Source organism: Cydia pomonella, chromosome 11 (assembly GCF_033807575.1).
Source record: "Cydia pomonella isolate Wapato2018A chromosome 11, ilCydPomo1, whole genome shotgun sequence".
Lineage (NCBI taxonomy): Eukaryota > Metazoa > Arthropoda > Insecta > Lepidoptera > Tortricidae > Cydia > Cydia pomonella.
In genome coordinates, this window is record NC_084713.1 from 20,806,319 (window position 1) to 20,832,569 (window position 26,251).

The 26,251-nt window shown below is 41.5% G+C and overlaps 2 protein-coding genes across 3 annotated transcripts in view; both read left to right on the forward strand.

The window, feature by feature from the left end:
• Window positions 1-26,251, forward strand: part of LOC133522515 (molybdenum cofactor biosynthesis protein 1-like) — a 41,541-nt gene that overhangs the window by 12,215 nt on the left and 3,075 nt on the right. The window contains exons 3-9 of one of the 2 annotated variants that reach the window (XM_061857876.1): window positions 2,086-2,253; window positions 3,433-3,678; window positions 4,474-4,537; window positions 6,567-6,705; window positions 9,634-9,744; window positions 11,825-11,945; window positions 15,244-15,383. In XM_061857876.1, coding sequence (XP_061713860.1) covers window positions 2,086-2,253; window positions 3,433-3,678; window positions 4,474-4,537; window positions 6,567-6,705; window positions 9,634-9,744; window positions 11,825-11,945; window positions 15,244-15,299 — 905 coding nt within the window. In that variant the 3' untranslated portion in view covers window positions 15,300-15,383. Of the gene's footprint in view, window positions 1-2,085; window positions 2,254-3,432; window positions 3,679-4,473; window positions 4,538-6,566; window positions 6,706-9,633; window positions 9,745-11,824; window positions 11,946-15,243; window positions 15,384-26,251 lie in introns of those variants that run through there. The other variant, XM_061857877.1, reaches the window with a different exon arrangement.
• On the forward strand, window positions 15,295-16,799 carry LOC133522516 (cyclic pyranopterin monophosphate synthase-like). Its single transcript, XM_061857878.1, has one exon. It carries the CDS (start codon window positions 15,349-15,351, stop codon window positions 16,261-16,263), a length of 915 nt encoding a protein of 304 aa, XP_061713862.1. The 5' UTR covers window positions 15,295-15,348; the 3' UTR covers window positions 16,264-16,799.

The window sequence follows — 26,251 nt, forward strand, 5'->3', positions numbered from 1 at the left end:
CGACTAGATGCTTAGATAGGAATTATTCAACTATACAACAATAAGTAGTTACTACACTATGAATGTATGTGTGAATTCAAACTTTGCGGAAATGTAACATTTTAACATACCTTTAATAATAATAATACCAATAAATAAAATAAATAAAATAAATAAAATAAATAAAATAAATAAAATAAATAAAATAAATAAAATAAATAAAATAAATAAAATAAATAAAATAAATAAAATAAATAAAATAAATAAAATAAATAAAATAAATAAAATAAATAAAATAAATAAAATAAATAAAATAAAATAAATAAATAAAATAAATAAAATAAAATAAATAAAATAAATAAATAAAATAAATATTATAGGACATTATTACACAAATTGACTAAGCCCCACAGTAAGCTCTATAAGGCTTGTGTTGTAGGTACCTAGACAACGATATATATAATATATTATAATTATAAATACTTAAATACATATAAACACCCATGACTCAGAAACAAATATCCGTGTTCATCACACAAATATATGGTCTTACCAGGATTTGAACCCGGGACCATCAGCTTCATAGGCAGGGTCACTACCTACTAGGCCAGACCGGTCGGTCGGTCGCCAATGATATATAACTTCGTATTAAATAAATAAAGTGTAAGAAAAAAACGTGCCTCGAATAATCAAGAAAAATGTATGCTCGAATAGATGGCGATATAACTTTGGCCTATATGGGCTATCCATTAATTACATCACACGTTTAGGGGGAGGGAGGGGGTCAAGAAAATGTGACATGTTGTGACAAGGGGAGGGGGGAGTCACAAACTTCGTGACGTCACTTTAACTTTATCAGTAACCCAGTCTTTTTTATTCGCTGTGCACTTAAATAATGAGTTTTTGGAAAGATAATCATTTTATTTGTTTAATTTTCTTTCCTAATCGGCTTTGTGTTATAAAATTACTAATATCTGTTTTATCAATAATATTTTGAAAATAAATTAATAATACCTAATACGATTTGCCGATTTCGTTGTAAACAAAATTGCTAAAAATGTGACGTCACACCAGGGGGGAAGGGGTTTGCCAAATGTGACCGAGAGTGTTACAAGGGGTCAAAAAACCTCGAAATTCGTGTGACGTAATTAATGGATGAACCCATAGTAGTAAGTAGTAGTAAACTCTTTATTGTACAAAAATACATATTAAAAGTAACATACAATTAGTAAGAAGTACAAAGGCGAACTTATCCCTTTGAGGGATCTCTTCCAGTTAACCTTTGATGAGAGGAGAGAGTGAAAAGAGGGTGACAAATGCAGCAAAATGTCCAACAAGGTACCAGAAAGACAAAGGATATAAATACATACATAATTTATAGGATAAACATGTATTACAACAAAAAAGAATGGGGAAAATACACTAAAAATTGGAAAGAAGTAGAAAAATATAAAGTAACTATACAATAGAAATATATATTAATATATATTAATCAGTCAAATAACCATAGCATCTTTAACCTCCCCTTGAGCGACGCAACCGATTGCGCCTGCTGAGCGAAACAGGCAATTCATTCCACAGCTTCACTGAACGAACTACGAAGGACTTGTGTTATCCACGAGACTTGTGAGGGGGGATGGCAAGTAATAAATTCGCGCTAGAACGCAGACGGTGGCCACTGCCTTCAGCCAGAAACTGAAATTTTCGAGAGAGGTATAGAGGAGAAGATGTAAAGAGGACATTAAAGAGAAGAGAAAGAGGGTGAAGATCTCTACGGCGGCGGATTGGAAGCAAATTGAGTTTTTGACGGTAGAAAGACACATGATCTGACATTCTGTAAACGCTCTAACTTGGCCAAAAGATGGCAGTAAATTTAGTTGACGACAAAATTTACTTTGACAATACGCCTCTATACTCAATTCTCTTTGATAATACTAAGATCCCAAAACCCACTAAAAAACTATTTACAGCAATGCATATATTTTCTATCGTAGGGAAAATATCTGTATGTCTGTATTTATCTAGCTTTTATTTAGTACAATTTGTTACTTTATCATTATTTTTCCTTTTTTGTTTATATTTTATCACGATAATTCCCTTTGTCAGGTCAATACTGCATGCCAGCCGAAGGCGCGCCACTCTCGGCGCGCGACAAGTTACTCACGCGCGACGAGCTAACGCGGACAGTCCGTGTTTTAGCAGCGATGGGTGTCCGAAAGTTGCGACTAACGGGCGGTGAACCTACGCTGCGATCTGACCTACATCTTATCATAGGTATGTCTACAATTTGTTATAGGAATCTATCTATCTGGCACGTACGAGTACAATACAACATCTTCCGGCATAAGTAGGGTTGGAGAGACTCCGCGCCAAAGCTTGGAACCGGTTTATTTCGGTTTTCCTCCAAACTTTTATAAGAACGCGATCGTTTTAAGAACTAACCTAAAAAAACGGTTTATTTGACGAACGACGAAACCTCCGGCCGGCCTGTTAGTGTGCCACGTAAACATAGACACCATAGGAAGAAACCGGTTTTTATTGCTCTATCTAAACCGGTTAATTTGACAAGTTCAAAGAAAATTTGGGTTTCAGCCACTTTTACAGAGACTCAGTGTGATAATGTAAGTGTTTATAGTAAAGTGGTTTAGTCCCGGATTACTGGACATACCGGACCATCGAAGTAAGAATTATCGAGATTCTACTGTACTTTTTTTTTATGGTAGAGGAGGCAAACGAGCAGACGGATCACCTGATGGTAAGCGATAACCGCCGCCCATGGACACCTGCAACACCAGAGGGGTTGTAAGTGCGTTGCCGGCCTTTAAGATGGGAGTACGCTCTTTTCTTGAAGGTTTGAAGGTCGTATCGGTCCGGAAATACCGCAGGCGACAGTTCATTCCACAGTTTAGCAGTGCGAGGCAGAAAGTTCCTGGAAAACGCACCGTTGAGGACTGCAACCACTACTACTACTTCTTGTTGTGCCATGTCATCATCTGACGTCGGCGATCATCTCTGGAAACTTATTTCTATCCTGTGCCACTCTGCTCAGGTTGGCAGCGTGCATTATTTGATCACCTTTGGTGAAAAGCCCTTAACCGACTTCGAACGGGAGTTGGTCGGTCAAAAGATAATCTTCTGAGATGGGGTATTGGCCGACAAGGTGATATTTTCTGCGAGTGTGGAGCCCTCCAAACAACAAAACACATGATCGAATGTTCCCTGTGCTCAACGATGTGCACTGAGGAAGATCTCCTGAGGGCTACACCCAGAGGGCTAGAAGTGGCAAAGCATTGGCAGACAAGAATTTAATTTAAAAAGTTTGATCCCTTTACACGAATAAGAAGAAGGCAGCGTCATTAATATGAGTCCAACTTTTAATGTTATCCTTCCAGGGTCCTTCCTTCTTCCTCTACTTCAGTACTTGAAAATCATTAACATTTGCCAAATTCCCAGAGGAGCTCAACAGCATCGAAGGCATAACGAGCGTGTCAATGACAACCAACGGCCTGGTGCTCACCCGTCGGCTGCCCACATACGCTCGGGCCGGACTCGCAGCCCTCAATATATCCTTAGACTCACTACAGAGTGAAAGATATGAGAAAATGGCCCGAAGACCGGGCCTTAAGAAAGTGCTGGCTGGTATAGACTTAGCTCTGCAGTTGGGGTTTCCAGTTAAAATCAACGTTGTGCTAATGAAAGGTTGGTAATATTTTTGTACAAGTACAAATACGTTTATTTCGTTACTTTTTACAGCAGTTCGTAGGTATAAATGTTAGATAGGTAAGTAGTCCATCTTAGGTACAAAGTGTAGGTAAGTATTTTGTCATTGATATACAAACTTGCATCGCCATCTATATGTCGGAGTTACCAACGTTTGGTTGTAGTGCCATCTATCTGCAAGAGTGGTAACTACATACATAGGTTTAAAAAGCCGTAGCGCCATCTGTCTGCAATGGTAGAATCTACATATGTTCGGGTTATATCCTTGGGCTGGTTTTAGTGTCGCGTTGATCGGACCAATATGTTTTAAGTTCAAAGAGCGTTTTAGAGTAAAGCTGCGGACATGAACGTCATAAAAACCAGTCTAGACTCACTAAACCGAAGAATTACCCACTCACCTAACCTATTGAACATAAAAAACACAGCCTTACTTATTCACACACAAACACACACACACACACACACACGTTTCTTTCTTAATCTGTTTCTTTTTATTTATAGGCTATATTAAAGCTTAAAATGAGGTTCCAATCACTAACTTTAAAATGATTATTGTGAAAGTAAATAAGATAAGTATTGTGATTTTTTTTTAATAAAAAAAATGTTTTTTTTTTAACTGATTTACAAACTCGTAGCGACATCTATGTCTCGGAGTTAGAAACTTGTTGATCTAGCTCCATCTATGTGCAATGGTTGAAAGTATATACTCGTGAGATTAAGAATTAATTAGGTGTTAACTACGATTGTCCCTAATCATGTTTTTCAATCTTGCAGGATTCAATGACGATGAAATTATGGACTTTGTGGAATACACAAAAGATCGCCCCGTTGAAGTCAGGTAAGTAGCTTTTTAGGGTTTCGTAGTCCCCTAGAAACCCTTATAGTTTCGCCATGTCCGTCAGTCTGTCCGTCCGCGGCTCTGCTCCGTGATTGTTAGCGCTAGAAAGCTACAATTTGGCATGGATACATAAATCATACATGGCGACAGAACGGTAAAATAAAAATATTTTTAGGGTACTTCCCATACAAAATGTTTTTTGTCTTTGACCCAGTAGTGTAGGGTATCGTTGGGCAGGTCTTTCAAAACGAATAAGGGTCTAATATAAACCTATTTTGACATAGTTAATATTTTCAGAAATAATCGCTCCGAAAGAAAAAATATATATGTGTGTGTGTGTCTAACTTTTGAACAATGAGTCCAAGAAATATGAAAAATTCGTGAAACAAAAGCTTAATAAATACTTTCAATGTAAACTATAGCGAACATGCTCGGTCAAGTCGTTTTCGAGTTATTGTGAAAAAACTTCTCTTCAGTTCAGTTCAAATATATTTTATTCATGTGGGCCTAGCAACTAGCACTTATAAATAGTAAGACAGTATTACATATAATTATCGTAAGCTAATTAATAATTATCTTCTTATTAAAATGACGTACAAAGCGCTTCAAAGATACTACTTATGCTTGTAATGTACATGATACTTACTAATAGCCCCCATTTGGGCTATTTTGACAGAATGGTAACTACCAAACCCTACACTGAGCATGGCCCGACATGCTCTTGGCCGATTTTTATTTATTAAAAGCTTTTATTAAACTTGCCCTGTTACTATGTATGTATGTTTGTGTGGATCAAATCTTCGAAGCTAAATTTGACCCAGTTCCCGGTTTCCGATTGAGCTGAAATTTTGCATACATACAGTGTGACCTTAGCCATTGGACAAACCCTGATATCACACGTAGGGTTACTTCTCAGGAATGCTCTGACGTTAATATTTTTTTAATTAGAACAAAAGATATAAAAACAATTTTTTCGATCAAAAGTTATTTGTTATTTGCAATAATCGACAACAAAAAGAAACACTGTGTTATTCTTTGGCAGTGTTTTTGACAATTTGTTCGAAATAATGATGACATTTTACAAAAGTCAGAAGCTTATTAGTGTCATAAATAAAAAAGATAATCAAAAAGGTCGAAGAAGGTTCCATACTATTCTTTGAGGATATTACCTTAGGAGCTACTAACACATACAGGCTGCTCCAAAGTAAAAAATGTTAATTTGTTAATTTCTTCGAAACCGCTACACCGGTTGTTATGATACTTTGTACACTGGTTCTAAATACCCTAATGCATATGTACATTTCTGCTTTGTCCAATGGCTAGCGACACACTGTATGTAAGTCGGGTGACAATGCAATATTATGGTACCATCGAGCTGATCTGATGATGGGGACTGATAAAACAACGCAACCTAATTGTATTTGGGGTTTTTAGAATTGTCTCGATGAGTATTAGTTGCCTGTGGAAAGAAAAGTACAGTCAGCGATAAAAGCTTGTACCAAAAATGAAAATTTTACCAAAAACTTATTATCTTGATCTTATTCACCTGCCTCAAAAAAATAATTAACTAACTAACTGCTAACTGCTTTGGCTCAGCGATCCAAAAATAATCTTGGCCTCCGAAACGCCACCTGTCCCGATCCAGCGCGGTTTCCTGCCATGAATTGGCATTCAGCCGACGCAGGTCCGCCTCCACGACATCACACCAGCGGCACCTGGGGCGCCCGATCGGTCGACGGCCGGTTGGTCGCCCCAAGTACGCTTCCTTGACTACGCGATCCTCCCCCATTCTGAGTAGGTGCCCGAGCCAGCGAAGTCTGTGGGATTTAGTTACGCCGATGATATTGGGCTCAGCCACCAACTCTTCGATCTCGGCATTTTTCCGGATCCTCCAGGAGCCGTCGTCACTTCCGACAGGTCCCAGGATCTTCCTGAGCACTTTTCTTTCCGCTACCAGGAGCTGACTTTCCTCTTTTTGAGTTAGTGTAATTATTAACGCAAAAAAATAATTAACGTTTTTTTATTACAGGTTCATCGAATTCATGCCTTTCTCTGGTAATAGTTGGGACGACTCAAAACTAGTTCCGTATCGGACAGCGCTAAGGACTATTCTAGAAAGTCATCCAGAGCTGCAGGGCTGCACTCCGCGACCGAATGATACTGCAAGGGTATTTTCATTGTCATTTATTATTATACAAGGTGCCCGCAAGGAAACGGAAAAAAAAAATGTTCATAAGAAGGAAAAAATCTTTTACTCACTTAAATCTGTCAAAAAGAAGCGCTGGTGGCCTAGCGGTAAGAGCGTGCGACTCCCAAGTAGCATTTTACTCCATTTAAGAGTACACATTTAGTTCCCAGGTGTACTTGAAGCATTATTACAGTTCACTCGTGATGTATAAGCTGCATTATTGCGATTAATAACACCTATACCTGTCTAAGGGACTTATAGGAGGGTAGAGTTATACTTTTATACGACTGTTGGTGTTATAATACTCTAACAACTATCCTTTAGTCAGCCGTCTGACTAAGAGCATTATAGGAGGGTAGAGATACGGCAACCGCTGTTTAACAGCCTACTTGTACGATGTTGTAGAGCTAGCATTTTAATAGAACACACATGGTCATTTATAAAGCCAAAAGCTGTTATGTTTACTTGTTTGAGACTGTTATACAGCTAGTAGCTGTAGTAGGACTTGTTTGTGATCATTAAAATAACCTTTTTTTACTAGCTGTACAGAAGTGTTTAAATGGTTCGCATGTGCACTGTAGGCTGTTAAAAGGATTATATGTGTTGTCCATTAACATCAATAGCAGTTTATTTGTCCACAAGTACTACTCTAATTTGCTGTAAGCTGAAAATGAATGTGAATGTGATATTCTATTACACTTATCCCACAAGCTGTGTGTTTATATTACGTCGCGTGCAAAAATTTCTGAAAATGAATAACAAATCTTGGAAAATAAGAGCGAGAACCGGTGGAAGAAGAAAGGATCTCTAAAATTTCAGTATATTGAAAGAATTATACGATGATACACAATTGACCTAAACTACATCTTAAAGCTGTACATTAGTTCACATTAGAATAAATTTATAGACATTGGCTCTGTAGTGGTACAAATGTGGGACTTTATATAGGTAACAGCATTCTAACAGAACACATGTGAACCTATTATACGCTCACCGCATTAAATTGGAGTTATATCAGTTCACATAGCAGTATTTCATTTCCACCATTTTGTTCTGCGTAACCTAAAATATTTACCAAATAAATCTCCAAAATTATCATGCAGATTTATCACAAAATACGCAGATAGAGCGATTGAGTTTTGGTTTCATGCTATAATTAATTACCGTAGTATAATTATAATGCCAATATAATGACAAAAACTGAAAATTGTTGATTTCCTCTCAGCCAGTTTTAAATATTTTAAAATGAATATCGCGTTTTTACAGAGGCGCGTGAATATTTTAGCTGTAAATATGTATACATTTCACGATAAACTTGCATTCCCATAGCATTTAACATTATTAAGAATTTAAAACAGGTACTTTACCGCGTGTCATCATAAAATTTATCCAAAGGATATCCGCCGGTGTTTCTGATGGCACACAAAAAACCAAACTAATGAGGAATAAATAAAATAAAGAAATATAATGGACCCACGTGAATTTTAGGTAGCACTGGAGTACTTTTGTCGGATTTTATAACTGTGATAGCTGTGTATTTAGCCACTTGTTACTCTTTATTACACTCATGTACGTTGTATGGTTCACACTGCGTCCCATATAGTGCCATTAGTCAGCCTTAAGTCCGATGTTACTACTTAAACTGCTATTATAATGCTATTATACTGCTAATGTACAGCCATAGTGAACTTAAGGCTGTCTAATTTGTGCCCAAACTGGTTCTATAAGAGCATTATAGCAAGCTATACAGCTCTTATACAGCTGACTTACACAGCTTGTGGAGTACATGTGAACGACTAGACATCTCATATAGAACCCCGAATGCCACTTGGGCTTGCAATCCGGAGATCGCGGGTTCAAACCCCGGCTCGTACCAATGGGTTTTTCGGAACTTATGTACGAAATATCATTTGATATTTACCAGTCGCTTTTCGGTGAAGGAAAACATCGTGAGGAAACCGGACTAATCCCAACAAGGCCTAGTTTACCCTCTGGGTTGGAAGGGCAGATGGCAATCGCTTTCGTAAAAACTAGTGCCTACGCCAAATCTTGGGATTAGTTGTCAAGCGGACCCCAGGCTCCCATGAGCCGTGGCAAAATGCCGGGACAACGCGAGGAAGAAGAAGACTTAAATCTGACAAAAAAAAATTTTTTTTTCTTTTTACTTTTTGTATGTTTATTTTTCATAATTAGTTTTTTTTCGTAAAAACTAGTCTATTCAAAGGGTTCCTTGTCAGTTTGATATCTGTCAATATAGCAGTCTAGACTAGGTCCCATAGTGGCGACATAGCCATCAAAAAAGGCGTTATGCACTGAAACACAATAAATAAACTTTTTTAAATTAGTATTAACTCTAAAACAAAGCGAATTAAAAAAGTTTATATGACATTTACAGTACATATGGGGCTACTTTATAGCACTAGTGCGAGAAGTAGCATATTACGTTACTGTGTCGAACATTTAAAGGGCCATATGTACCGTAAAACGTTGTACGATACATGTGCGAATAGGTAATTCGCAACACGTGTCGATTTAAAACACTCCCTTCGGTCGTGTTTTAATTTATCGCCACTCGTTTCGAATTTCCTATTTTTCGCACTTGTATCGTAATGTACTATTTTGTCTCTAAATACGATACGGAATATACTGTTAAAATCTTTCCGTTTCCTCGCCGGTACCGTGTATACATATAGTATAAATTTAGAGTACAAAAGCCATTGTTTCTTTTGCGCGAGAGATTCTTTTTCTCGTATTAGGGACTTGTAAAAGAATTGCCCCATAATCCCCCCCCCCCCCCCCCCCCCCCCCCCCCCCCACCCCCCCCCCCCCCTCTACCTACGGCCATGTTATCAGAGTGTGTAAACGTGTTTGGTCCTTCGAGCCGGATACTCGACTAGCAGTTCCGCAGGTGTGGCAAGTCCCGGGGCACGCGGGCCGCGTGGGCTTCATCTCCTCCATGACGCAGCACTTCTGCTCCACGTGCAACAGACTCAGGATCACCGCTGATGGAAACCTTAAGGTTAGAATTCGTATTATATGACAAAAATTTCTTTTCTATTTGTCGACTTTGTTGAATTAAGATTTCGTACTTTTCATGTATGGGCTCCCAACTCGACTATATTATTATTATTATTATTATTATTTCTTTATTTAAGACCATCGGGGATCATTGTGTTAGTAAATCTTATCCAAGTGTTAGAACTATAACTATCTATACATAACTATACTTAATAACTACGCTGTACAATTATTTATTACTGCGTGCGTGTATCAAGCACGCAGTAGTATAATATTCATTTCGATACTCTGTAGTCAACTATAAAAAATATTGACCAATCACGTGCCGCCGCGCGGCGGTTTAAACGGGCGCTCTGTACTACATTTTTCTCTACTGAGATACTTACCAATTTTCATTAATTAATTAGGTTTAAAGTAATAAAAGTATTATTATAGATGACTCGTATCAGCAGTATTGTATACAATAGTGATATAAATCAAGCTTCTCAATCTCGTGTCTTACTTAGGCAACTCAGCAGGTACTCGACTGAAAAGCTCTCTATTATATTACGTTTCTATAAAATACTATTGTAACATTTTACAATGGACGTTAAAACCCACACGTTGTATACATTCCAGCTGCCTTTTATCTTGGACCTAAACAGAAAACCGCAGCCAAATAACACTTGACCCTACTCATAGTGTTGTGTTCATGCCGGTGAGTAAGGTTGCCAGAGCTCAACGAGGGGGGTGGGGTTAGTTTCGGCAACGCGCATGTAACTCCTCTGGAGTTGCAGGTGTACATAGGCTACGGAGACTGCTTACCATCAGGCAGGCCGTATGCTTGTTTGCCACCGACGTAGTATAAAAAAAAATACCTAAGAATTCTGATTGAGGCCACCGTTTTTATTCTCACCAGTTGGCGCCACTGTAGAGTGAGGTCCAGAAAAACAGATCACAAAATTCTCATATACTTATTAAAAAAAAAAAATGCATATATTTCAGACAAACAAGGTCCATATTTTGTTAGTACATCTTAAGAATTAAAAGCTTAAAAACAATCGATACATTATTGTTGGAATTCATGCTCTGCCGGAAACTAGAACTGTGTTAAAACTAAAAATTACTTGCGTCGTTTAAAAAATCGGCCAAGTGCGAGTCGGACTTGCACAGGAAGGGTTCCGTACCATTATCCATAAAAACGGTCACCCATCCAAGTACTGACCCCGCCCGACGTTGCTGAACTTTGGTGATTGGATGAGAACCTTTTTTTTATATAAATATTATAGGACATTATTACACAAATTGACTAAGTCCCACAGTAAGCTCAATAAGGCTTATGTTGAGGGTACTTAGACAACGATATATATAATATATAAATATTTATAAATACTTAAATACATAGAAAACACCCATGACTCAGGAACAAATATCCATGCTCATCACACGAATAAATGCCCTTACCAGGATTTGAACCCGGGACCATCAGCTTCGTAGGCAGGGTCACTACCCACTAGGCCAAACTGGTCGTCAAGATGAGAACCTTGATATTGGAAAGAAATATTTATATTATACTCTTTTTAGTATTTGTTGTTATAGCGGCAACAGAAATACATAATCTGTAGAAATTTCAACTGGCTAACTATCACGGTTCATGAGATACAGCCTGGTGACAGACGGACGAACAGCGGAGTCTCAGTATTTTTTTTTTATACTACTCTGGTGGCAATCAAGCATACGGCCCGCCTGATGGTAAGCAGTGTCCGAAGCCTATGTACGCCTGCAACTCCAGAGGCGTTACATGCGCGTTGCCGACCCTAGCATCCCCCCTCCCCCTCGATGAGCTCTGGCAACCTTACTCACCGGCAGGAACACAACACTATGAGTAGGGTCTAGTGTTATTTGGCTGCTGTTTTCTGTAAGGTGGAGGTACTTCCCCAGTTGGGCTCTGCTCTAGATAGATAGTACTCCCGTTTGACCCTTTGGGTACGGAACCCTAAAAATTAAAGGCTTGGTAAAATAACGTGAGTGTAATTCGAGATTTGACGATTATTTCTCAGTTTCGAAATGATTGGACACCGATTTAAGCATATCATTGGTAGGTATGCCTGTTCGGCAACGCGGAGGTGTCTCTACGCGATGCAATCCGAAGCGGCGCTGACGACGAGCAGCTGTCGACGCTTGTACGTGCCGCGCTGAGGAACAAGAAGCCTCAACACGCTGGTAAGTTCATGCTGCGTTTATAAATGTGACATTATCTATGAAAAGGGACCTTATCAACGATGCTCCCATATTATAAACAACGCCGCGCTACGCAGTGCGGCGTAAGCGCCATCGACAATAAGGTCCCTTTTCATAGATAGTGTCACAAATAATTATTTAGTTTATAGTAAACTGAAATAGACGTTACTTATTCAGAAGGGCTAAGATGGTCGGTTTTTTATCATTTGTCACCATGCCTGTCACGTTCTAACAAGTATGCGAAAGTGACGGGCATAGTGACAAGCTATAAAAATGGAACCATGCTGTCACTGCTGGTTGTAAAAAAATATACGAGACGATATACAATGTGTTTGTGCACGTATAGTACGATGAATTTTATCAACAAATCACCCCCCATACCTATGTTTTTTCTCAACCATTTTAAAAATTCACCCTTCCGAGGTTTTCTGGCGCCAAACACGACTGCACTTGGTTAATGTACCATTATCTGTCCATTTACCTATCGTACAGTTAAAAAATAATAATCATTCGGTAGCTTATGAATTAGGGCGTAAATTTCAAGCATAAATATCACAGAGAATTTTACACAATCTCTCGAGAAATAATAACAAAGATAAAATTGTCTTCAAAAATTTTTTTTCTTACATTTTATCTTTTTTCGAAAACGAGGTCGTTGACCTGTACTTTTTTGTATATGTGTTGTTCAATGATAGTACAGGATATCAGCTAAAAATTGACATCAAAATGATACTCCACTATGCGTGCACAAACACATTGTATATTGTGTTTTGATTAGGATAAAATAGAACAAAAGTTTTTGACACAATTTTTTTTTTCTAATGGGCATGTCGTCCATGTCTAAGTTTTCCAATTATAACTCGATACTGAATATGCCTTTAAACGGATCCCCGTTATTTTTGTTACTCCTTGTATACGAAAAAAAGTGACAAGCCTCCATTGGCTAGGGCTGCGAACGAACAAGCGTCCTCTGCATTCGCGGCAGCCTGGGGCACTGGAGACCATGGTCACTTTTTTTCTCGTCATATTTTTTTTTTATATTCCACGTCGGTGGCAAACGAGCATACGGCCCGCCTGATGGTAAGCAGTCACCATAGCCTATGGACGCCTACAACACCAGAGATATTACATGCGCGTTGCCGACCCTTTAAAAACCTGTACACTCCTTTTTTGAAGAACCCCATACTGTAGCCCTTCGGGAAAACCAACCTCAGCAGGAAGCTCATTCCACAGCCGAAGCATCCGCGCCTTAAATATGACATTTATTTCAGTTTATAACTTCTCGTCAAGTCATCTATTTATTCCTTGAACTAACCCTCATTATAGTTATTATTTAGTTTATTCTATTATTAAATATTCGAAGGGCAGCCATCGGCGTGACTTCCTCCTTATAATTTGTGGCATTATCTATGAAAAGGGACCTTATTGTCGATGGCGCTTACGCCGCACTGCGTCGCGCGGCGTTGTATTTGTATCGATTCGGAGCATCGTTTATGACGGCGGAAGCGCCATCGACAATAAGGTCCCTTTTCATAGACAACGTCACATTTGTTATTGAAGGTTAAAAAATACAATTAAAATTAAAAACTTGCTAGGTATGGCTGCCATTCTCCATGTGAAGGTAAAGTAGAAATGGTAACCAGGTTTTGGCCAACTTTAATATCATGAATAGAAATAAAAAATGGCCGTTTAATCAAGATTCCCACCTAAGTAAATGATAAAAGATTTAATAATTATTATTCCACAACTGTTCGGCATATAGAGGGATCAATTTTACCTCTACGATACTAGTCATAATGTCAATAGTTCAATGTTTACCATTTCTATTCACCATAAACCGTAAAATGTGCGTACTTTGCGCTAACATTTGCTCCAAAATTCGAAATTTAATTCAAATTTTAAAATTATATTGTGGTAGATATGTATATACAGGGCGTCCCAAGACTATGGGACATCAAGGGAAAGTACCTTAAATATCGTAGACAGGATATTTTGCTGAAAGAAGACTTTATTTTATTTTCAAAAGTAAGTAATATTGCATTCAAAGAATTTCTAAAAAAAATTGAAAATTGCTTACTTTTTCTGGGAATTAAACCGAATCTTGAAATTTTAATCGAAAATTTTACTCTATTCATTTCTTTTGCGATATCATATTTCTGAGATGACTTATTTTTTATGCATTCCTTCGATTGGCATCATAAAAATACAGGATGTTTTTTTTCACATTTGAGTCGGTTCGATTTCCAGACAAAGTAACTTATTTTTTTTAAATCTTTGAATGCAGAATTACTCAGTTTTGAAAATAAAATAAAGTCTCCTCGTAGCAAAATATCCTATGTCTTATATTTAATGTACTTTCCCTTGATGTCCCATAGTCTTGGGACACCCTGTATATTGTTGTTTTCATTTATAAAATCTGTTGGAGCAATATTACACATTGGGGAGCAAAGTACGCACATTTTACTGTACCTACCTATTTAGGGAGCTATTCTCAGAAAGTATGTCTAATTGTATTTTTGCATTTAATAACTATTTTATACATCTTACAGTCGCCATCACATAGGTAAGGGGCCGGGCACAGATGGGAATGATTCATTTCCATCTGTGCCCGGCGATCACAGGTGGAAATTCCATTCCTATCTGTCCCCGCCGGGCACAGATAGGAAGGATTCATTCCCAACCATCCCCAGCAGGGACAAATGGAAATGACCCTATTCCCATCTGCAGGCCGACGGGGACAAATGGGAATGAATCCTTCCCATCCGTGACCGCCTCGGTTTTTTCCTATCTTTTTTATTTTACAAATGGCGATTTTGTTAGTTTCTATATTGAACCGCTAAAATTCCAATTCGTGAAGTAAAAATCATATAATGTACCTGGCCTATATAATGGCCACAGATGGGTATAGGGTCATTCCCATCTGTCCCCTCTAGGGAAGGTTGGGAATGAATCCTTCCCATCTGTGCCCGCCTCCTGACCGATGGGCGGGCACAGATAGGAATACACCATCAGATATATCGGAGCGGCCAAGGTGCTTGAAAATATCTGAACACGCCTCTATTTTTCTTTTTCTCACCCTTTTCAAAGGGCTAGAGCGCGTGTTCAGATATTTTTGACCACCTCGGCCGCTCCGATATATCAGATGGCGACTGTACCAAATTAACCCGCAGACATATGTTCCAAGAATGACCTTTGGCCTAAAAAACACATCAACAGAAGCATTCACATCATCACCCTTACTACCTCCATGGGCGCGATGCTATTCTGTTGACGATTTTAGGCATGCAGAATCTGGCGCATATGGAAAACCGGCCCATGGTTCTGATTGGGGGGTAATTCCTTCACCTTCACAGCGAAGCGGGCGACCGAGACTACGGAACAGTCCATGGAGTCGAAAAGTCTACGGGAAAAACAAAACTCTTCAAGATACCAGTTCGATGATGCGAAAATTCATAAGCTTCCGTCTTTAAATCTTCCATTTCAAATCAAAAGTTTTCCTGATCAGAGCGTACAAAGGATCAGAAATAAGAGCCTGCGGGAGATCCAAAACTTGTCAAGTCACTTAGATGATGTGAAAGTTCGTACGCTTCGGTCACTAAGTCTTCCATTTCAAATCAAAAGTTTCCCCGATCAGAGCGTCCAAGGAATCAGCTCAAAGTTCTCGTATTTAGATTCCGCAATGCCAGGACTTTGGTCAAAAAGTCTAACGGTTCAAAGCGTTCGTCGTTATAGTACCAGTCCGTTTTCCCATTTAGACTCTTCAGGACGAGCGCGAATGGTAGACGTAAGCAGAAAGAGAGTCACAGAAAGAACAGCGATCGCCGAATGCCGTCTTAATGTAAGCGCAGAGTTGGTGAAATTGTTAAAAGATGGTGCGTTACCTAAAGGCGACGCTCTAGGCGTGGCTAGAGTCGCTGGTGTATTAGCTGCCAAGCGGACATCAGATCTCATTCCGTTATGCCATCCTCTTCCATTAGACTGCGTCCTTGTCTCTTTAGAACTGCCAGAAAAGGAGGACGATAATACAGTCTATATTACTTGTGAGGTTCGCGTGACAGCGAAAACTGGTGCTGAAATGGAAGCGTTATCCGGTTGTTCCGGGGCAGCTTTAGCTCTATATGATATGTGCAAAGCTGTAGACAAGGAGATGGTCATATCTGGTCTTAGAGTCGTCCGGAAGACAGGGGGTAAAAGCGACTACCCTCCTCCGAAGTTAGCCCCTTCGCCTCCGGCGGAGACGACCAAGCCAGTTGATTGGCCGAAGGAAACCTTTGCTCCCATTAATGTTGTTTACTTGTGATTGAGTTGTGATATGCGAAGGATATAGGTTAGTTTTTATATAAGATAATATCAAGATATTGTTGTGGAACTAATAAAGTTGTTATAGTTATACGATGTTACGTGAAACGAACATCAACAGTGAATTGTTTAAGATGATAAGTATATATTGTGATTAGTTCCCGATACGCCGGATTTTCTTTAATGCGTCACAATCCGGCTAAACGAGAATCCGGCGAATCGGGAACTAATTTAAATTTATAAATTATTATATGCATACATAGTCATAATTATGCATTGGCGGTAAGTATATTTATATGTCCAATAAAGGGTAAAATAAATTATAGGTACTTCTTTAGCACGACTTAATAACATTGTTATTTTAGTAATTTCTATACAAGTCTAAGGACAATACATCAATATCATTGTCAACACTAAGTACTGTACAGTATATACTTTCCCGCTCCTAAGTTAACAGTTGAATAAACATGCCTTGAATTGTTATGTATATTATGCCAATTGAATAATGAAACTAGTTAATATTATTGATGACATTATCATAAATCATTTCTTTTCGTGGTAAAACTTAAATTACATACAGAATTATATATATTAAATAACCGGCCAAGAGCATGTCGGGCCACGCTCAGTGTAGGGTTCCGTAGTTACTCTTCCGTCACAATAAGCTAAACTGGAGCTTAAAGTGTAGTAAATGGTACCTTTCACCCGAGTTAAACAAATAGGCAAATTTGCATAATCAGTACCTAATTAAATTAAGTCTTTTTACTATGAACGGAAAACTTTTTGCGATAACTCAAAAACAGCTAAACTGATCATGTCCGCTATAGTTTTCATTTAATGTCTTTCTTAAGCTCTACTTCCACGATTTTTCTCATATTTTTTGGACCTATGGTTCAAAAGTTAGAGGGGGGGGGACACATTTTTTTTTTCTTTCGGAGCGATTATCTCCGAATATATTCACTTTATCAAAAAATGTTTCTTAAAAACCCCTATTAGTTTTGAAAGACCTTTCCAACGATACCCAACACTCTAGGGTTGAAGCGAAAAAAAAAATTCACCCCCACTTTACGTGTAGGGGAGGTACCCTAAAAAAAATTAAATTTTTAGATTTTATTGTACGACTTTGTCGGCTTTATTGATTTATATATCCATGTCAAATTTCAGCTTTCTAGCACTAACGACCACGGAGCAAAGCCTCGGACAGACAGACAGACAGACAGACAGACAGACAGACAGACGGACATGGCGAAACTATAAGGGTTCCGTTTTATGCCATTTGGCTACGGAACCCTAAAAAGACTAAAACATATTGACATTGTTTACCACGAAATAGGCTCGCCTCAGCATAATGCTGACCCGAAGGTCAACGCTGATCTTCCGGCGCATTAGTGCCATAACAATAGTCATTTTTTACTTCAGATATGGATCCTAAATCAGAGTTATTATTTGTATAGAGAAGCCATGCCAAACAATGAAATTATCGCTATCGCAACCAGTACCACGCGACCAAAACGTCGTAGGCGCCGTGAAATTCATGTGCAAAATGCGAGAACTCGCATGCGAGTTTCATTACATTGCGGTATTTGATCGGTCGCCGAATTAGTTGTAACCTAAATAGTCCGCAATGTAACTAAAATCGCATGCGAGTTTGCGTGCCGTCTAAATCGGCCCTTATGGTTTGTTGTCAACAACAACTCATGGCGCAAAATACTGGTTCTCTGTGCCGTTCCTATACGTAGTAATAACAGTTCAATGTTAATGTTATATAATTTCATGAAAATGACGACGTGGATTTTAGACGTTGGGTAACGCGCGTAAACTAGCGGGCAGCATAGGATTTTAGGAAGAATAATTATTGTAACGTCTTAGCCTAATCGCTGGTGACCCTGCCTACGGAGGTCCCGGGTTCTTATACTAAAAGGGCCCTCAATGCCCCGCGCGTCCAGCAGGGCCGGATTTAGGGGAGGGCAACCGGGGCTACTGCCCCGGGCCTCCACAAAAGAAGGGCCCCCCACAATAGAGAATTCGGTATATTTACCATTTTATTTGGAAAAAATTTGGGGCCAGGGGGCCTCCACACCTTTATTGCCCGAGGCCTCCAGACCTCTAAATCCGGCATTGGCGTCCAGTACAACAATGGGTTTAGGATGTTGTTGGGACTGCCTCGTTTTTGCAGCGCGTCAGGTATGTTCGCGGAGGCGCGCACTGATTGCTTTGGTGCAATAATACGCAAAAGGACTGCCTCCCTGATGCGTCGCGTGCGGGACAGTTCCAACAGCCTCTTGCGCCTAGTGTTAGAATCGCCTGCTTGCGCCTTCTGGGAACACTGGGAGGGAGTACATATGGGATCCAGAGGCTTAGTGTATAATTTATTATGAGTTAGTATAGTAGTTAAGGGAATGTATACTAACATTATGGACATGGTCCGAAATAAAAATAAATTGAATTGAATTGAAATCCTGGTAAGAGCATGGTCACCAAGATAAGTTGGCACCCATTTTGATAGCCCAGAGAGTGCAAGTGTTATTTTACGTCAGACTTCTATGAAATTATGACGTTTAACACTTGTACACGCTGGGCTATCAAAATTTGTTTGTGTGTTTATTACAGATATTTTATTTTGTATTATTAGCAGAGTTATTTATACTATAATATGTCTTAAAAACTCTTCGATGTATTGTTGTACAATATACCTACGTAAATGAATGTAAATAAGTAAACAGTCGTCAATGGATCTACGAATTTATTTTATAATATTCATTATAATCATGTTAAAAGTTTAAAACTTTAAATGCAGATCTGTACAGTTGTTTTGTTCTAAATTACCAATAGTTTCGATTAAAACTGTGATAGGCTTTAGAAAACAGTCTTGAATATTTAAGGTATTTACAGTACAGCCACGTCTGAAAATATCGATACGAAAAATATGCCAATAATATCTATACACTAATTTAACGCATTCACTGCCAGCAACCCACCAGGCGGGCGCTCAGTCCGTAATCGCTTTTCGCTACATACGCATTTTCCCATGTTATCGGCTACGCTCGTAGCGCGTAGCACTGAATGTGTTAATATATGGGCAATAAAGTCGTGTATACATATTTTTGGCACTTTTTTCGTATCGATATTTTCAGACGTGACCGTACATTAGTACATAAGCTAGCTAAGCTACTAATGGTTGTTAGAGTTTTCATACATATATTTTTTCAATATATCGATATTTTGAAGTTAAACCTTGTTTCATTTTAAAGATTTTTAAGTGTACGACGAAATTCTCATAAAACACATCACGTGAGTCTTTCGACTGGTATGATGATGTGTGTTATAGGACTCTCCTTGTTCAGTTTAATAGTAGTAGAAAGTTGGTATCATACATTTGATACATTACTAGATGGATACCAATACCACGAATATTCGCATCAAATGAATGTGCGACAGTGGCAGCATGGTTCCATTTTTATCGCTTATCACTATGCCCGTCACTTTCGAACTTACATACTTGTTAGAACGTGACAGGCATGGTGACATGATAAAGAGCCGACCATCTTAGCCCTACTTTCGTGTCCTGTCTCGTCGACTCACGTATGGGCACTATGGGCAGTGCGCGCAATCTGTTTTCAAGTAATGCATTTTTCAACACTATAACATCCCGTTCTAAGGTAACTATGTTTTATGCACTAACACATTTAGGAATTTGATATTATGGAAGGTGGAGGTAAAGAATTAACCTTTTAAACGCCACGCCTATCGCACGCGGCGCGTAACCGTGAACCTTGTCGGTACGCGTGAAGGTTGATATTGGTCTGTAGCCGCGCGCGTTATATGACGTCTTTAGCGGTCAAAAGGTTAAATGTCCATGTACTAAAGTGTCATCAAAAACCTTAAATAGATATCTATATACTTGTAAAAATTGATAATATCTAGAATACTTGTAAAAAATCAAGTCATAGACAGCGCACTTTACTCCGTCAATAACGCCTAGGGTCTTATTGTTAGCTACTCTAGCGATACTCTAACAAAAATACCTTCAAGAAAAGGGCGTACTCCCATCTTTAAGGCCGGCAACACACTTACAACCCCTCTGGTGTTGCAGGTGTCCATGGGCGGTGGTAATCGCTTACTGTTAGCGACGCGACCAGAAACTTAGATGACGCTAAGATTAGTTAAGTTGAAATACGATTAAGGCTGTATTCGAAATAAAGATTTTATCCGTTAGGTAGGGCAGATATATAATTAGATTGTTATTAGACATAAGAATTATGTAATCGTTCGTTATATCAGGTATTATTCGATATTTAGGTCACGCAAACCCTAAATCCCAATTCCTTATTCGAAGAGCGAGATGAACGAAGGAATAAGAAAATAAAGAAAACTTATTCATTGGTTCATAATTATAGCCAATCACATGCAAATAAAGACAAGGAAAGGTAAAAAACAGCGAGACAGAAAATCTCGATCGTGATTGGTCAGTCAATTTCCCGTACAGAATTCGATTACGCTCAGTTGTACTAGGAGACGCACATATTTAGGTTATTATCGCAGTAATTACTTTAATTAGACTACTGAATGTTACGTATAATCGTAGAGCGTGAATTGCTTAACACCCTAATATAGGTCATATTATCGTAATCCTAGCTATTAGATAATAGCATGCCGTAAACCGTCGAGAAACGGGCTATTGTTCCGAGCGCGGACGAACAATAGGCTTTGTATTCGTGAAGTAAGCAAGTCGGACAGGTGTTATTGTTTTGTTTCACTGACCTAGAAACCGAGTTAGCGTGTTATGCAATATTCAAGTCAATAATTAGATATTTGTGAGAATTATAGTGATGTAAACGATAACGAGATAACACGATTTGACCCGAACAAAGCCGAATTAAGTAACCGACCAATCAGAGGGCTTGATTCAGAACGAATCGAAACGCGTCTTATCTCCTTATCGTAAGGGTGTTCCTTTTCTACGAAATTCGTATATAAGCGAGGAAGGAACGGAGTGAAATCGTAGTCAGTCGTCGAGTGATCCAGCAACCAGAAGCCTCAAGAAGAAGCCAACCGGAAGAGAACCAGAAGCGGTTCAATCGCGTAGTAGGGATTGTAGGAGTATTTTTATACCTTTGTATCGCGTGTAATAAAAGTCAGTTTGTGCGAAACAGTAGTTTATTTAGCTATCTCCTCGCGCATCGTATTCGCTCCTCTTCACGCGGCGACGTAGAGGGCCGTGGTCACGGTCTTGGCAGTAGGAGTGGTGGCGACAGCCCGGTGCCTTCTCCATTGAGCTATCGTCGGCTGATATAGCGCCGCGGGCTGCTATATTTTCCTGGTCCTTCGAGCCGGATCAACTGTCAGCCCATCAAGACCGTCGAGATCAGCTTCTACTCTGCGTGAAGAACCCCATCGTGCGACATCGTCAAGATGCCGATAATTCGGACCAAGAAGGCTACGTCGGTACAGAGCGACGAAGACAGGCAGCGTTTCCTAGAGGAAGGCGCGGCGGCGGCCCAACATCGTGAGGTTGCCCGCGAACACGCTGAGAGGACTGAGGACGCCGACGCGGAGCGCCCTCCCCTCCCCCCTGGCGAGTCGGCCGACGCGGCAGCGGTCACCCATCGAGCTGCTAGTGCGGAACCGTTAGGCGCAGCGGCTACATTATCGATCGACGACGTCTACCAGAGGCCACCGAGGTCTCCCTCGCAAGATACGATGTTGCTATGGCGAAGGGACCTGAACAAACGCCTGCGACGTCTTGCGAGACCTACACCGATCCCGTTACGTCATTCGAAGACAGTGGTTAAAGACGTTACCACATCGCAACGACCGAAGGATACTCCAAAGGAGGCGAGCACTCCGCACGTGCACACCCGTGCGCAGTCCGTGTGCTCACAAGCGAGTACCGTCATCGAGGCCAGACTCTCGCAAGCCGAGCTGGAGGCGAGCGAGCGGCTAGCGGAGATTCAGAAGAAGGAGCTGCAGTTAGAAGCCGAGTTAGTGAAGAAGAGGTTGGAAGCCCAGAAGCTGCAAATTCGTGCAGAAGCCAGTGAATCCGACGCGGCATCCGATAGGAGCGAAATCGGACCGCAACACCAGCGCATCCTGACATGGATGGACGAATCGCAGGACAAGACGCTAACCGAGCCCGTCAAGTCCAAGAAGAGGTTAGCCAACGAGCCCCCACCGGATTACGAGACTCCAAGGCGCTCCACGCGGGAAGAGAGGCATATTCGACGTCGCTCACCGAGCCGCGAGGACCGTCGGCGATCGTTATCGCCACCGATCGAGCCACGTACGCCGCACACGGAGCGTACACAGCTCACTCAGGAAGGAACCGTAGCGGAGTCTATGTTGCAGTTATTCGAGAAGATGCAAATGGCGGCTCGACCGGCACCGAAGGATATCTTCGAACTACCTCACTTCTACGGAGATGTGAGTGAGTGGCGAAGTTTCTACAACACGTACACCGAGACGTCGAGAAGATATAAGTTTACCGACTACGAGAACGTCGCTCGACTGCGTATGGCGCTACGCGGGGACGCGAAGACATGTGTGTCACACGTCCTATCGACCGCAACTCGTCCAGATATGATTATTCGAATACTGAAAAAGCAGTTTGGTCGGAGCGAAGTATTGCTAGACAGAGCAATCGAAGATTTGCGCAAGCTGCCAGCGTTGGGACCTACAGCGAACGATCTCAACAGCTTCGCAATCAAAATTATGAACATAGTGTCCACTATTATGGATATAGATCGGAGACACTACGCCGACAACCCGTTGCTGATTCGCGAAGTAACGGACCGGTTATCGCCCCATATTCGAAGCAGGTGGTGCGACTACGCACGCAATCATCGTGATACCGACGAACCCGAGATCCTGCAACTTGCTGACTTTCTGATGGAGGAAAGTGAACAAGAAATGGCGTTTTGTCATGCCCGCGCAGCCCCGAGGCGTGCGCAGGTACCGTCAGCAGCACCGAACGCGCGCGCGACCGGCACTCGTACGAATACATCCGCGCCGCGTTATCCGATTCCCGCTACCACACCCGGAGGTCGATACGCCACAGCACAGAAGGTGACGTATGCGACGCGTCAAGCCAGTACATCGAAGTCGACGTGCCTGTATTGCGGCGGCAATCATTCAACGCCGGAATGTCGCAAGCTAGCCGCACAAAGCATAGGCGCAAGATGGGAGTGGGCAAAGCTCAACCGAATATGCTATAGGTGCATGGACGCGAAGCACCTCAAAATACAGTGCAAGGCGAAAGGGTGCGGTGTGGCAGGCTGTCCGCACGTGCATCATCGTCTGCTCCACGCGGAGACGACGCAGGAGCTCCGTGATAATACCGCGATGGCGATGACTCATGCTACGCAACGAGCGGCCGTAGCGCGAGTTACTACAGCATCGATCGAGCCGACGGCGGCACAAGAGCCGCAATCTACGCAAGTTACGCCACGAGAGGACAACGAACCACGAGTCTACGTGTCATCGACCCCGAACTACAACGTGTTGTTGAAAGTGTTGCCTGTAACGGTAACAGGCCCGCAAGGAACAGCGCATATTTTCGCTTTTATCGACGACGGATCGACATTGTCGATGATCGATCAAGATGTTGCTGATGAGATAGGTGCAGTGGGTCAAGACGAGCCGTTATGTATTCGAGGAATAAGGAATCTCAAGCACACGTCGATAACACAGACTGTTAAGGCCACCGTGAGACCGGCGAAAGGAGGTACCGAACACGAGATTACCGTCAAGACCGTAGATGGCCTAGGAATCAGGTCACAGTCGCTCAATAAGGAGCAACTACTCAAATATAAACATCTGGCGGACTTAGGCGACGAATGCTACGTCGGAACAGGCGTACCACAGATGTTAATCGGAGGTGATTATAGTCACTTGATTACACCGACGGAAATCAGGCAGGGCGGCGAGAACGAGCCGTGCGCTATGAAAACACCACTAGGTTGGGCGTTTTTCGGTAGAATGCCACGCATCATTCGTACGAACGAGCAAACCGTGTTACACTGCCGTATGGGGGATGAAGATCTCAACGAGCAAGTGAAGAAACATTGGTCGATCGAGGCGTTAGGCGTAACGCAAAAGGAGAACGTGAGTCCGAGCGATCAACGAGCCATCGATATATTTAATAAAACCGTGAGAAAAGTTGGAAATCGCTACGAGGTTGGCCAGCTATGGGCGTCAGACGACGTGAAGCTACCACCGAGCTACGCTATGGCGCGTTCAAGATTACATAGCTTGGAAACGAGAATGCGTCGCGACAAGGACTTCGCAGAGGACTACGAAGCCCAGATTCAGAAGTTGCTGAAAAAAGGATATGCCGAGCGTATTATGGAACCACCGCAAACCGATAAGACTTGGTTTTTGCCGCACTTTAGTGTTTTTAATTTGAATAAAGGCAAAGGAAGAGCCGTATTCGATTGTGCCGCGAAAAGTCAAGGAAATAGTCTGAACGACTATATTTTAGCGGGACCAGACCTGCTAAAAAGCCTACTGGGTATACTACTGAGGTTTCGCGAATGGAGCTTCGCAGTAGTAGCAGATATACAGGAGATGTTTCTGCAAATCCAGATTCGAGCCGAAGACCAGCAGAGCCAGCTATTCTTGTGGCGAGGTACGAGAAGAGACATGGAGCCGCAAGTCTACAAACTAAACAGAGTTTGTTTCGGAAACGTATCGTCACCGTTTCTCGCGCATTCAGTGCGCAATCGTAACGCAACCGACAACGAGGACAAGTATCCAGAGGCGGTCTACGATATACACAATAATCATTATATGGATGATTATGTGGCGTCCTACAAGACTGAAGACGAGCTACTGAGAGTGTCATCGCAGGTACGAGACTCTCACGCCGAGGGAAACTTTCACCTACGAGGCTACGCGAGCAACAGCGAGCGACTGTTAGCGAGCATCGAGCCAGCGCTTCACGCACAAGAACCGACGCATCTAGGCGAGAAGCAACAGACCGTTCTAGGAATGACTTGGGATCCTAGCACCGATACTCTAGGATACAATACGAAGATGCTGCGCGTACCGGACGCAGTAAAGAATCACGAGCGACCACCGACGAAACGAGAGTTACTCAGCGCGATAATGTCAATTTACGACCCGATGGGACTTATCGCTCAATTCGTGATAAGCGCGAAGATAATATTTCAGCGAGTTTGGTCAAAAGGAACGGATTGGGACGCACCGCTACCATACCAAGAAGCTGTAGCGAGAGACTGCGCACTTTGCAAGCTACGTCGAGCTTCACCGCGAGCGCAGCCCTTCGGAGACCTACCCCCCGAGCGACTACAGGCTTATCAACGACCGTTTACCTACACTGCGCAAGACTATCTAGGCCCCATGTACGTGACAATAGGCCGGCGAAGGGAAAAACGCTGGGTCTGTTTATACACATGCCTAGTCACCAGAGCCATCCATCTGGAGAGCGTGCATAGTTTGTCGACGGACAGCGCGCTACTCGCCCTACGACGATTCGCTGCGCGACGAGGATGGCCACACACGATGTACAGCGACAACGCGACATGCTTCAAGGCGGCATCAACGGAGCTACGAGAAGCATATAAGCAGTGGCTACCACAGCTACGTGCTTACGGTCTACATCATCGGATGGAATGGAAGTTCATCCCGCCTGGTAATCCCTCTGCAGGCGGAGCTTGGGAACGCATGGTGCGTACCGTGAAGACGGCAATGGCGTACACATTCCATACAAGAGCACCGCGAACAGAAGTCTTCGAAACACTATTAGCAGAGATCGAGAATATCGTTAATAGAAGACCTCTCACACACGTTAACGTCGACCCGCAATCCGAGGAAAGTCTTACACCGGCACACTTTCTACTACTGCACAACGCAAACCTACCTATGATCGGAGTCTACGAAGAGAACGACAAGAAGCAGTGGAAGGCTGCACAGGCGCTCGCAGACCACTTCTGGCGGCGCTGGACGAAAGAGTACTTCCCACTGTTAGCACC